General features: G+C 38.4%; 1 protein-coding gene across 6 annotated transcripts in view; it reads left to right on the plus strand.

Moving 5' to 3' along the window:
• The window catches only part of GMDS (GDP-mannose 4,6-dehydratase), a 407595-nt gene that overhangs the window by 168647 nt on the left and 224404 nt on the right, over positions 1–14544 (plus strand). For all 6 annotated transcript variants that reach the window (XM_072924089.1, XM_072924090.1, XM_072924091.1 and 3 more), the window contains exon 7: positions 12725–12852. In XM_072924089.1, the coding sequence (XP_072780190.1) occupies positions 12725–12852 (128 nt within the window). The remainder of the gene's footprint in view (positions 1–12724; positions 12853–14544) is intronic.

Consider the following 14544-nt stretch of genomic DNA (forward strand, 5'->3'; position numbering starts at 1 on the left):
TTGTTGTAGACACATATATAGAATTTATCTTTATTTCTAGTATTTCTGACAGAAGTAGGGAGGATGAGGGAAAGAGCTGCATTAATAACAGGTGGTTGTTGTTAGCATGATAAGACTCAAAAATCCTACAGTTACTCTGCATCCTACAGTACTTTTCTTTCAGGTCCAACATCCTTAAAAATATACCTCATCAGTTCTAAGACACTTCTGAAATATTCCCTAGCTTTCAGAGTCATCATTTTGAACGTCAGTAAGTCTATGTGTGCACTTTTGATATTTAATCACTGGAAGGGCTGGAGGCCCTTATGCAGAAGAGCATGGTCAGAGGAAATCAGTTTGAGAGTTGATTCTTTGCCTGCTGCATCTGGAGCCTAGTGGGGGTGCTCTGGGGAACAAATGTAGATTTGGCTTTGGCTCAAGGGAGGTCCCCTGTCATGAGATGACGTATGATGGTTATACATATAAGTACCAAACCCTTACACTCCCATACTGTGCAGCATTTCACAGCCAAGAGATAAACAGACTGTAGCTGTTTTAAAATAACAGCTATGGTTTTTTTCTCTGTTTTCTGGGCTATTAGGTTCCTTTTGTTTACTCCTGCTTTGAGTCATCTCCCAGGTCAGTGTGTCCTGTAAATTGGGTATGATGCTTTCTGCCAGGTATCACTTGTACCTGAAATGCTGGGTACTGCAGACTTTCTTTTAAAACTCTCATGAATAATTGCCAAAAGGTCATAGCTACAGTACCCCAAACAAATGTGGGTTATGAATAGTCCTCTTTTTTAGCCTACTTTTCCTTTAAACAGGCCTGTTGGGTTTTGAGTACCTGCAGTTAAATGGTGTTGCTTTTGGCAGGGCTTGGTGAGCAAATGAGGCATAATCTCTCTGATCTCAGTAGTCTGGTCAGTCAGCCATGACATTCTCAGTGTCTTTTCTTTCTACACCCTGTCTGAACAGAGCCATAGCCCAGGCAGCTCTCAGTGGGGTTGCCAAAGATTACCATGTGCAGTGAAGCAGCAGATGGCAGGACAGTGGAAAATATGCAGCCCCAATCCCTGGGTTCACGTGGGGTTCAGGGTTAAATTTCAGTGATTTCCCTCTCCGCTCCTCAAGCCTGTCAATAAACTGTCCTTTGAGAGATGAACTCTTTAGTGTGCATTGGGAAACTATTTAAAGTTCAGTTTTGTCCAGTTTTGGAAGTGTGTTCTAGACTGAAGCAGAAAATTTAAGTGTTCTGTGGCTACAGCTGTGGAAGTCTTCCTCACCTTTGTGTGGGCAAAAAAAATGAGGTACATATGAATATGTCCTGAAAACTGTGAAGGGAGGGTAAAAGGAGCTTTGCAAACTTGATTGGCTCGTAAACTTTGAAATGACTGAATGAGGGGTGCCTCCACAAACTTAAACTTGTGCCCATATATTTTGATAAAGCTGTTGTTTACACTTTCGGTTTTTCTCCCCTCAGGTTCCCTCTTCCTTATTCCTTTCATGGGATGGAGAGTTTTCACTGGCATGACTAGATGTTCAATCTTGGGGTGAGGGAAGGTGTAATGGTGGGCAGAGAACAAGAAAAACATTCTTTCACGGCCTATTTATTTACTCTATTGAGTGATTTCATCCCTTTTTGACTCTTCCAGGGTCCCATTGTTTCATAAATATCAAGATACTTAACTTTCTCAAATTATTGTAAAATTTTGGCATGTTACCTTCATTTGGGGTGGGGAGGTGATATTAAGGCATGAAAAACCAAAAGAAATCTATATTGCTTGATTGATTAGTTCATGTTCAGAATAAACTCTCATCTACGTCCACCTTGAGCCTTGGTAACAAGCACATAGAGGGATATGTGTCAGTGACTAAATGAGAACCTGGGCTTAAGTGACTTTCTGAGCAACCTTGCAGAATTTGCACAAGAACCAGGCTTTTGTTCATTTTCCTGGTATAGCATTAATCAGGCTGAACTGTGAATCTGTCATTTCTTTCTCTGAAGTTCTTTACCTTTGGTTAGCTTCAGGCTCCATAGGACCTTTTCCTACTTCATTTCTCACAAGACAGCAGTTTTTAGTCTCAGAGCAAGTCTGTTCTCCAGACAAGGGACTATCTATTAAGAAAAAGATTACAGTATGATATCTAGAGATGTTCTGTAAAACTGTATCATTGTGCATTCAGAAACAACAGTGAAACATGTAATCCTAACTTTTGGTGCTAAAATTTAGGGCTTTGTCCGGAGTATGTACAGAGCATGTACATATGTGTTTTTCTGAGTGCATGCACAGCTACCTATTGGGATATTAAAATAATGTGAAAGGTCCCACTAAAAACACAAAGCCAGGAAATTCAGAATTGGGCTAACTTTCTGTCCTGGTTTCACCCCATTGTGTTCAAGTATTGTAGACATCTCAGAACAGCAGGTGATCCGACTGCCTCTTGTGTTCCTAGAGGAAGTATAAACTAACTTAAATGGGAAGTATCACAAAAACAGGATAACAATGAATTTCAGGAGTCCACAAAGGAAGAAGTGGTCTTAAAAATACTGTTATTAAAACAGTAGTGAGCATGACAAACTGAATGGTGGTAAATGGATGTATTATATAGACACTCTGTTTTTTTTGCCATTGAATCATTTTCCAAATGTTTTGTTTCATATTTTCTTGTGCAAAACCTTTGTGGTGATTGGACATGTTAATGATGGTATGTTTAAGTTTGGCCTCTTCTTTGTAAATTTAGGTAATCTGACTTCAGCCAAACTGCACCAATTTATCTTGCTAGAAAACTGAGTTCTCTGTGTTTATAGCTGTGTATTTATTTATATTATTAATTACACTAGAGAAACTCTATTCCCACAGAGAAAGAATTCAGGAGTGGGATTCAGTTTCAATGGCATCATTTGTAAAAAGGAATATTCATTGAAATGTGTGTACATTTCAAAAAGCTCTTAGAATTTTATTCAATGATTGTGTTCAAAATATTTTCTCTCTAAATAAGGGTCCATTTCTTTTTTTTGGTGCCTTACTCATTTTAGAGTGAAAATTAGCAACATGCCCAGGCTTTGTCCCAGAGGGGAGTTTGCTCTCAGCAATGGTTTTTATGCAACCTCCTGACATACCCTTTCTGCCTGTGGGAGAGCTGCCTCTCTGTCTGGTGGCATTTCCAGTTTGGAGCTTGGGTGTGGAAGCTGTAGCACCCTTGCTTAACTTCAGGGTCCTCTGAGAGTGATCACATCCTGTCCTGCAGTAAGGACATAGCTTTTATGGGAAGTTTAAGCAACCAGCAGTAACTACAGCTAGGTGCAATAATGTTTTTATTGGCTTTCTGAATAGAGGAGGTCAACACAGCTAGACCAAACATGGCCAAGTCCTTTGGACCAGAAGGGACATGCTGTCTTTGTTGGCTTGTGGTCTTCCTGGTGTACTGTCATTGTGTCTTTTCACCCCATTCTCTTCTTAAACTGTTAGGCCTTGGGGGCTTACTTTAGGGTTGAGTTCCCCCTGCTCCTGCTCCACACAATAGATTGAAACTTTTTTTTTACAGGGGGCGGTTGTTAAAATGCACATTTCAGGATTGTTACTTTGATTTTATCCAAAATAGTGACTTCCAGCATTGTCCTGCTCTGTCTTCAGCAGAACCACTTGTCCCTGTGCAGAAGCAGAGCTTGGGAAATGGGTACAGCAGGGACAGGGAGAGTTGGCTGAGAGCACTGTGAGCTGATCTCATGCCCTGGGTTGCACACCAGCTTGACTGCATGCCACAGCACACACGGTGGAGATTTTTTTTTGGCTCTTAACGTCTGAGCTAGATGTTTACTTGCTTAGTCTGCTACAAGTCAGAAGGTGTCTGTAGCTGGAAGATTTCGTCCTTGTCCTTGTAACTGCACAATTTTGGAAGTGGTGATCTGTACATTGACTTGGGATAATCAGTGGTGCTGAAGATGCATTTCTCACCATATCCTAGCTGAGAATCCAACTATTCATAACATGGAGGATGAAAGGAAATTTAGCACCTTGCATTTTATGTACCTTGTACTGTACTTGTATTTGCAGAAGCTGAGGGGTTTTTTTAGTGGCTTTGTTTTGCTTTGTTTTGGTTTTTTTTGTAGGTTTTTTTTGCGGCTTTTTTTTGGGGTTTTTTTTTTCTTTTCTTCCCTCCAGTTCTCATTGGCCCTCACCTTGTTACTTGTTTCCCCTCAGTGGTTTCCAGATCCCTGAAAAAATGATTCAGCTCTGTTTCAGGACCCCCTCTTGGTGATTCTAGGACTTCTGTAGCAAATGGTGGTTTAGTAAGATCGAAATGTATTTATCAAATGATGTATTGAGGACCTAAAGGGTGCCTCAAAGACTACCACTGTTGCAAAGCTAACCAGAAGGAAGTCCTAGGAGAAAAATTGTTGAGCAACAAAGCTCCAAAGGGAGGCACATGGATTAGGAACATCTTGAATTATGCTGTATAAGTGTCAAACCCGTCTAGCACTGCTTTATTAGTTTGTGTGGGAGGCGAAGTCTCAAATAAGCTCCTTGGCTGTAGCCAGACCATTTCTCTTGCTCCAAGAAAATACATCAGCACTGACTCAGCAAATTTGCCACTGTGTCTGGTTTTAAGGCTCTTGTTACAGTCTTTAACCTACAGTAAAAGTAAAGGAAAATTCTTTTTCCCCCTGACTTGAAGCTAAATGATACGTTTTATACTCAAGAAATTTGCACGTTAAAAGTTAGGACAATTATGGGTACACAGAAAGTCACGGGAGACCTGTGCAAAACTTTGTTTGCATCATGACCCATCGCAAACTGATGTCCCAGCCACCTGGAGAGGTTGAGAGACAAGCCAGATTTAGTCCCTCAGAGGTCAGAAGGTCCAAGAAACTGTATTAGTCAGTCATGTGTCACCAGGTAAGATTAAAAGCCTTGCCTGCTTAATCTCAAGAGAGTGCGAGGGTAAAGGCTGAATGTCTCAGCTTGAACCATCAAACAGCAACTTTTTTGGTGTGCTACTGGTTGCTGAGAGAATGGAGGAGGGGAAAAACAGGGAGCAAAGGAAAGGGGTGTTAAATTTAAGAGCACAGATGTCTGAACTGCGATAGCCACTAAACAAGGGAAGTTAAAATCACGGGGTTTTGTGCAAGTTGCCTAAGAGTGCAGGATAATTCAATTTTGTACAAGTGCTGTATTTTACTTTTGGTTGCATACAGTTCTAGCTATTGTAGCACCAATTAAGCATAGCATCTACTTAACTACAATTGTTTACACAAGCTTTAACAATGTAAGGAGTCTATACTGATGGGCAAGCACACTCATGTTTTCCCACAGCTCAACATGCAAGGGCTTGTGTAATTCTGTGACAGCTGAAATGAGAGGTTTAATTCAATAACCTTAGCTGTACAATTCAAAAAAACACAGCTTAAATGAATGTTAGAAAATCAGAGTGGCTAAAGACATTTACCTTTGTTTTACAATATAGTGTATATGAACTGCGATTAAAAAAACCAAAGTGAATAGTTTGGAGCAAAAGGTTAAGTTTTCTGTAAGCAAAACGCTGCTCTGTTTATGTAAGCGCCATTAGCAACATAAACTTGGGAACAGGAATAACACTTTTACATATTGTTTTCAGTATTAATGTTTGGGTTTTCCTTTATAAGAATCTTTGATGCCTCACCTTTTCCTGTTCAGTGTACAGTTCCTGAGGGGAAATTTTTTAATGTAAGAAAAATTATATGGAGGAAATATACTAAAATAGCACATTTTGGCCAACCATTATTGCCGGTATATCATCCTGCCCTTTTAACAACCCCATAGGATAGATCTGAGAAGTGTAATTAGTCCCTAATAGTGGTATTATTAATTGTGAAGTTTAATAGCTTTGTGTTACACCCTACACACACACACTGTCTGCTAATCAAACATCATTTTTTCACAGTCACTTTACAGAACTGCTGCTGTGTAGTCATAGAAATGATCTTGTCATTGCTTTTTGGAAGGTGGAAACCTGTATCTGTTTGTACGCAGAACAGTCATGAACTGTCTAAAGCCCTGATGACAGATGCCTGGTGGAGGGTTAGCACCACTGAGTCACGGGGGAGCGTGGCTTGGGCTGTGGCAAACACCACCTCAGATTCTTGTCCTTTGGTGGTGGCTGGTAGGTCTCTTTCCCCTACTTTTTACAGAACTTACTAGTTGCCCCCTGAAGTAGGCTTTGTGCTATCTTTTCACCCACTGGGAAAAGAGAAATTTTCCTACTCTCTGTGCTCCCTCCACATTTCTGTACCTTGTTGTTCCTCACAAGACTGTCTCTCACTCTCATTTTACACTCAGATTATGAAAGGCAATAATTTGTGTTCCCTCCACGCATAGTTCAATGACCTCCTGTTGCCCTCAGCCGTCCAAATGTTCTATGTGCAAGTGGAAGGCAGGGGCAGAGGAGTTCTGGGGTTGAAAAGCATCAGCCTCCTCCACTGTGCTGCCATCCCCTGCTGATCCTCACCTCTCAGTGCCTTTATCTTTCTGCCATAACCTCCTCATTTTTGAAATAAAGAAGGATTTTAGTAGTGCATCTTCCATTATCTAAACAATGGGCACCCAAGGAATTGGTACCACATTTCTGTTGAAAACTGACGTGCTAATGGAAAATGGGGCCAAGGAGAATTAGTGCATTTTGGCATTGTAAAGGTTATAATGTGTATCAATATATTATTAAACAAAGTAATTCCATTTATATGCTGATTGATGTCTTTTTAGCAGTATTTGAAGGAATTGCTACCACATAATTTTATTTAAATCACACATTTCAAATTAGTTTCAAATGAAGGTCACTTGATAAAGAGGGACAATTTTATCCTCATGTTAATGGACCACTACTTTCAATCTGAGATCTGCATATTTTTTTGTTACCGAATTGTTTCCCAGGGGACTGATGAAGAATAACCTCTTTGAAAAGAATATTATCAGTAAAATTGCCTGTTTAGAGAAAGATACATGTCCATTGGAAAATAGTTTGGGATATGTAAACTGAAAATGTTTGAAAAACATTGCAAATATATTAAAAAATCTGAGAAAGCCATTACCATAAGCTACTTCTAAAATTTTAAAGAACAGAGAAAAAGATTGAACATATTATGATGAAACAAAGTATTTCCAGCCATGCTATACAGGATTAAAATATAAGGATTAAAACACTATATCTCATGTTTCAGGAAATAAAATTATTTATTGCCCCAGTCAGGAAGATGTTTCCCATGCATGACTTTACAAAGAATTGCTTATGAATCATATCACCCTTATTTCATATATATTTCATTTTGCAAAAATCGGATTGTGGACTTCATGGCAAGCTCATCCAAAGGTAGCTGTATTTGCTCAGTAAAATTTGTAGGATGACGGACAGAAGGAATAAAAGTCCCTTTTAACCATGATCTTCTCTTTATTTCCAAAAAGTGATGTACAACACACTTTGTAGAACGATTGTACAAAGTTTTTGTAAAATTGTACAATTGTACTTTGTACGTTGTACAATTGTTGTAGTGAGAACAATTTGTTATTTTACATGGTGAATGGATTCACAATTTAAATGCATGAGTGTTTAAAATATATTAAGTAACTGCTCTACTAGTTTTACCAAAATGTAATACTGTATCAGTGGTTTTGATCAAGACAGTTTAAAATTCCATTTAAACTCAAAATATGGAAGGTTAATTTAAAGATATATAACTATATTTTTCATTTGGTTTACAATGACTATAAATCCATTTGCTGGAATAATTGTTAATGATTTTCATCCGTAAAGGAGATTCAAGGCTTCTTTTCTTAGAAGATCTGGGTGTTGCTTTGTTTTTTCATTTCAGCCTGTTACAAAAAAAATGGAAAAGGTTCTCATAGAATGGAAATGATGAGCAATGTGGATTTTCAGGCAATCAAAACATTTTAATGATCTCATTAAATGCATCATTTACAACACATATATGTTAAAAGAAATATGTTTCTCTGGGTTAGTAGAAGGCTGGGTACACAATGTGTTTGAACATGTTAGGCTCCCACTAGAATCTATTCCAGAACTGTAGAAACTTGGAGGAAAAATAAAATGCAAAACTTCAACCTTTTTCTTGTCAGTGTCTTCAGAGGCATATTTTATGCAAAATGAAGAAAAAAGTTGTTACAAGAATTTGATAGATTTTTCTAGGACTGCATCTCAGTTGATAGATAAGGACTGCTATTGAATTCTGTAAGATTGATTGTCGTTCTATGGTATTGCTAGGGTTAATAAAGGATTTTCTTAGACAAGCAATAGCTAGTGTTTTGCAGGGAGAGCAGTCTTCCTAAGACCACAGTTTTATCATTAGTTGGGTTTTGTATGTTGCCTTGAGAGCTTGGAAAATGAGGGTTCATGCAAAGAAACAGATATGGTAATAGTGTCTGTTAAAGCTACTTTGTCAAGTTGGTTGCCTCTTCTAAACCACAGTATCTAGAGAAAAGCTCCTACTTAAAACAGGCAGTTCCCTGGTGATTCACAAAGGGTGAAGCCCCAGTGCTGATAAAAGGAATGGGGTACCGATGCAGAGATTAAGATTTTTTTTTCTGTCTTGGGGCAATCCAGCATTGGAACTGTAGTTGCATTAAAACCATGCCTCCTAAACAATAGTTTTCAGTGTGTGTTAATGAGAGATGATGTGTCCAGCTTTCAAAACTTCATCTTTGCCAGATGTAGGCAGCATCCTTCTCGAAGGGATGAGCTGTTTTCCACCCTGAGCCAGGCAGCACAATGGGCGACAGGCCTGGGCTGGAGAGCAAAAGCTATTGCATTATACCTCTGCTATTTATTTTTGTAGTAGTATTGTTCCTGCAGTGGTTTGCTGACAACTTATATGTTTTACAGATCAGGTCTGTTTGATGAGGAATCCTTGTTTTAAAACCTGTCTAGGATAAATCGGGTTTGTAAATCAGACCTTATGGTTCCTATTGGAATGCTAACGATCTCAAAGGGAGGGCTTGGGTTTTGAAAACAAATCAAAGCTAATGCCCAGGGTTCCTGAAAGAGCTGTTAATATCATGAGGAGTCTTGTTGAAGGCCCCTTTTAAAATGTTAGAACTTGTCTGACACTGCTTAAGTAGGGGTGTCTGGAACTCTGAAATGTCGCACCAAAGCATCCTTTGCTAGGTCTGGCCATATCTCTTCTGCCTGGCCACAGCTGCAGCAATTCCAGTGCTGCCAACAGCAATGCAAACCAGAGCACAGTGTGGCCCATCATGGTTTGGCCGTATTTGCTGCACAGATAACTGTGCAAGGCAGTTAGCCTAGCATGCTTGGCCCTACCGACAGCAAGAATGACTCTTCTCCTCGGGGTTACTGTAGGGAAGTGAGCTCCCAGACATTTGCCACCCACACACATTTTGAACAGGCGTTCAAATAAGTCAAATCTCATCAACCATGTATCTGAGTTTTTAGCACTCCACATTTATTTGTATTAGGTGTAAGCAATGAGTTGTGTTTTACAGAACCTCTCTGAACTGAGGAAGCAGTGCAGAGCCAGGAAACAAGTATGGGACTTTGACATCTCTCTTTCCCACCAGTCCAAGGTAGCTTCTGTCACTATCACGAATATATTTCCAGGTGAATTAGTAAGGTTAGTAGCATAACAGATTCGGCATTACTCACCTGTGATAACTGATGGCATTTTAGCTGCTACATCATCTTGATCCAATTAAAATCAACATAAAGGGTCAAGTGGTTAACACACCAGCAGCTCTGATGATACTCTTCCCGGCACTGAGTGGCTGTTTTGTGAGAAAAATGCTCTTGTGTGTTCAACATTTAGCAAGTCTTTACTACCTCCTGGTGAAGAAGGAAACGAACCATTTCTGTGCCTCAAAAGGTCCTTTGTATTCAGTTATACAAAGATATGTGTAGCATTTGCCTAAACCTTTTAGATACAATCAGTCCTGAGGAAAAAGACATTACTTCTGCTAAATTTCAGACCAAAGCAATGTCATAGCCAAATTGCAAACCTCTAGGACAGGGCTTTTTAGTGGAAATGCTGACAAAGCCTTAACTACTTTGTATGACTCCAGCGGGCACCAGCTTATATTCTAGTTATGATGTGCATTTAAAGGCATGGGATCAAACATAGTGTGTAATGGGATATTTTAAGATACTGTGTTTGAAGGGAATAAGTACTTAAACATTATTTATGAACCATATCATTTAAATGCTTCTTAAATGTGCCATTCAGTCCTTGGGTGCATGAAAAAATTTTCTAATTGCATTTCTCAGAATGAACAGTAGCATAGTTTTCTTCCACAGCTTTAATGCTGAGGCACTTCCAAGAAGAGGGTTGGTATTATTTAGTGGAACCCTTACTAGAATATCTCTGGAAAATTAAGGTTTTCATTTTTTCATTGTGGTGCTCTCTAGTTTTTCAGCTCAGCCTTTTGAGGAATATTCCGATTTTGCTTGGAGAATATCTTTGAAGATTGTTTCTCTCCAGTTAACAGTGACTGTGCAAGAAGACAGCAGTTACTAGTATTTGTTGTGCTGTGCTAGACAAATCAGCTCTTTCTTGTGTGGTATCTTTTATACAATTAAAGTTAAATTGATAGCATAAAAGTTTTTCTCTCATACAACCTAATAAGCTTCGTTTTTTTGTTTTTTTCCTGAGGAAGCATTTGCTCCAAAAGAGGAGTTGACATTCATTAGTTGTGCAGGTTGACAGTAAAACTTGCTTTAATGCAGATGGTGACTAGAACTCTCATTGCTTTTGCTACAAATGGGAATGTACTGTTGAAAGCAGTCAGTTTTCCTTATTACTCAATTGCAGCCTGGAACTTTAAAACATCTAAAAAAACATTTATTCCAGAAAGAAACCTGTTCTTCAGCTGTTATTTGCTGAATGAAAATTGCTAACTGAAATCATTTTGGTGCAGAAGGTTTCAGAGCTAGTCTTGGTAAGTTTTTGCCCTAGGTTGAATTGGTTTTTAATTAATTAGCAATAATCTGTGTGAAGGTCTCAAAGCACTTCGAGAAGATAAAAATGGAAACAATTTTTGGGGAGGTACCAGTCTGACTAAGCCAAAGGGACTCTGTCACTGGTTTCTGTTAAGCCAGAACTCTACTCCTGCTGCAAGCCTGTCCAGCCAGGAACAGGAGAACCACAGTGCTTTGCTTTCAGAGGTTCAAATAGCAGAGTTACAGTGTTGGTAGTGTCCAATTTTTGAGAAATTTGCTTTGAGAAAGCCTCTGGAGTATATTTTGTTTCTAAAAGTTTGCAAATCACACTGTTTAGGAAGCTTCCTTTATATACAAACACCTTTTCGGGGGATATGGAAATTATATAATTTTCATCCTTTAAAGAACAAGTGCAAATTGATGATATATCCTAGATGGCTAATAACTGGAATTGCAATTAGCTCAGCAGTTGATGAAAATTTAAAATTCTATCATAATCCTGTGCTAAGGTCTGAGGGTCTTCATTCCACATGATTCTTACAGGTGTGCTTTTTTTTTCTTTTTTTTTTTTCTTTTTTTTTTTTTTTTACTTTTAGTAGAGTCAAATGACACAAATAAGTACTGTAATGCTCTTGGCATTACAGGAAAAACTAGTAGTCTGAAAAAGACACTTCATGTTATTTTATAATGTTGCTGCAATCTACTGTTTGTTTGACAGGAAACAAAACATATTGAGATGCATATCTAAAGAGCAGAGGTCCATAATGAAAAATACTACATGTATGCATTGAATGTATAATCTACACATTTGAGACTTTTGAAATTTGCTAAAAGCATTTTACAACTACAGACATTTTCACTAATTCTCCTGGTTTTCATTTGGAGGAGGTATCATCTGTCACCATTTAAGCATATCTGGTTTTAGCTATTAAAAAGGCATGTAATTTTAATTTTTGTGGCTCATTAGTGTGTAAATGCCAATGGACCTAAACTCCTGGTCTAAATTCAAATCCCTCTGCTTTTAAGGAGAGTGTGACCACCTTTTAGAAACACAGCCATCATAATCTGAAAATCAAGTTCTAAAAATAAGTAAAAAAAAAAAAATACTGTTTAAAGCAACTTCACTGGAAGTGGAAATGGGTACACAATTTTTCCAGAGTAATACAGTGAACAACCTACTGAAATATGGTAAAATAAAATACGGTCGTCTTCTGAAAAAGTTGAAATCACAATTTCATGATATAACTGAATCTGAAGGACAAAGAATCCCAAACAACTAGAAAAGTAGAATGCATTTAGCCATTGTAGTTCTTTGGAGAATACGTAGTATTTGAATATTCTTTCTTTTTTTTTTTTTTTTTTTTTTTGTAATAAACACATTTATTTATATATATGCATTCCTTGAAAAAATAAATTAAAAAGGAAAAAAGAAACTGAAACAGAAAACTTGAGGGTGGTCTAAGACGTCTGTCTTCTTTATATAACCTTTTGCATTTTGTGTTTAAGAACTGACATTCCAAACGATTTTCTTTGGCTTAATGCCTGGAGTGAATACTGAGGCAGCAAATTAGGAATGCTTAAGAAGTCCCATAAAGAAAGATGTTTGCTGTGAAAGTGCAACTAATGTGACACTTGCACTGGAAGCTTCTTAGCTTGCTCAAATGATAAAAGATGGCATGGGTCTAGGTGATGCAAGGGGAGTGAGGAAGACTGAAATGCCATGTGCTGAGCTGTACGAGGTGTCTCCTGTGGCCAGCTATCTGCCACTGTGACTATGCTGACACTACCTCTTATTTCTCTCCCAGGGGCTAACTTTGTCACTCGGAAGATCAGCCGATCGGTAGCAAAGATTCACCTTGGACAGCTGGATTGTTTCAGCCTGGGCAATCTGGATGCTAAGAGAGACTGGGGCCATGCCAGGGACTACGTTGAGGTAAGCTGTGGGAATTTTTTCGGAATCATCTTTGTGGAAGGAATAATGCTTATTGCTGTAACTTCAGGTTATGGTCCACAGAGGGCTATCTCAAGATTTTTTTTTTTTTTTTTTTTTTTTTTTTGCCTATTGAGGTCTGTTAACTTTGTCTTGCTCTTGACTTCAGATTAGGGAATTTAGTAACACAGCAGTCTACCCCAGGCATGACCTGAACAGGAAAATAAATCTTTGAGTTTACATTCCTTGCCTGAATTCCTGGGGAAGGGGGTCTGACTACAATGTGGATCTCTTTTAGAGTGTGTCTTCAATTCTTTTGACAAATTTTATGACTGATACTAAGATTTCAGCAAGATGCAGTATGACTTGAAGTGAAAGATCCTGCTGGAGGTTGGTGACCTTTTTTTACTAAGGCAAAAATTAGGTCTATGTCAATGATCAAAGCCCTCTTTGGTTATACATTATAAAGAAGCATCACAAGATAGTTGTGATGGCAGGTATTGGAACGCATAAGCCTGCATTAATGTTTGAAATGTTTGTGTTGTCAGGATTTGTTTCTAATTTTATTCCACCCATCTACTTGAGCAGACAAACAAACAATACCCCTGTATTGTATTACAAGGAGACATGAATGACCATGTAGGAAATATTGTCTTTTCCCCAGGAGATTTTTGTCCCCATTTTGGTGCTTAAAGATTTCCTGTGGTCATTGGACTATTTCTGTCTTTTAATAATTCCTTGCTGGGAAACCGGATTTGACTTCACCATTCATTGATGTAGTTTAAAAAGAAGACGACTGTTTGTTTTGGTTTTCTATATTACAAAGTAAGAAGCATCTCAGTGGGCAAAAATCTTGATTTTTTTCATAAATTGAGACTTTAAAGGTAGAGTAAAAGCTGAGCTCTCAAATCTTCTTTACAATCAAAAAGAGCAAGAAAAAAAATCATAACGCCTCTATAAACTGATGTCCTGGATGACATTAAAAAATGAAACAGCCATATTGCCTTGGTATCAAAAGGGTTACATTGAGTGAGGGAAGAAGGCGGTTTTGGCAGCCGAATGAAGTTGTCTTAGGTTCTGTGCTGCATTTGCGTGTGAGATGTTAAAAACATCATGAGTGTAATGACTGTGCCTCCATGACTATGGTTTTATGTTTGTGGCTACAACATTGGTTGAAGCAGTTAAACCAGTAAACCATCCCAGTCATCTTTTTAATACATAAAAATATGGTCATGAGTGATCATAAAATTGGTCACCAAGTCTCAACTGAAAATAAGTAAAAGGTAAGTCAAATAAATTATCAGTTGCATGAACATAATGAATATGATTTGTTAACAGACATTCACGATTTCATAATGAATTCAGCTATGACATTCCAACAGAAATTGCACTAGGTCATAAATCATGGGATGAATCCTGAAGTCTTCTTCTCTTAGGGAAGTCCTAAGTAACTCTCTTTTACCTTCTAGGTTAGACCCTTGTCCTGTGTTCACAGAATCACAGGATGGGTCAGGTTGGAAGGTACCACAGCAACTCATCTGGTCCAACCTTCATGCCCAGGCAGTATCATCCTAGAGCTCATTGAAAATAATTGTGTCCAGACAGTTCTTGCATATCTCCAGTGAGGGGGACTCCACAATCTCTCTGGGCAATCTGTTGCAGTGCTCAGTCACCTGCACTGTAAAGAAGTTCTTC

The sequence above is a fragment of the Taeniopygia guttata genome, chromosome 2, assembly GCF_048771995.1.
Source record: "Taeniopygia guttata chromosome 2, bTaeGut7.mat, whole genome shotgun sequence".
Lineage (NCBI taxonomy): Eukaryota > Metazoa > Chordata > Aves > Passeriformes > Estrildidae > Taeniopygia > Taeniopygia guttata.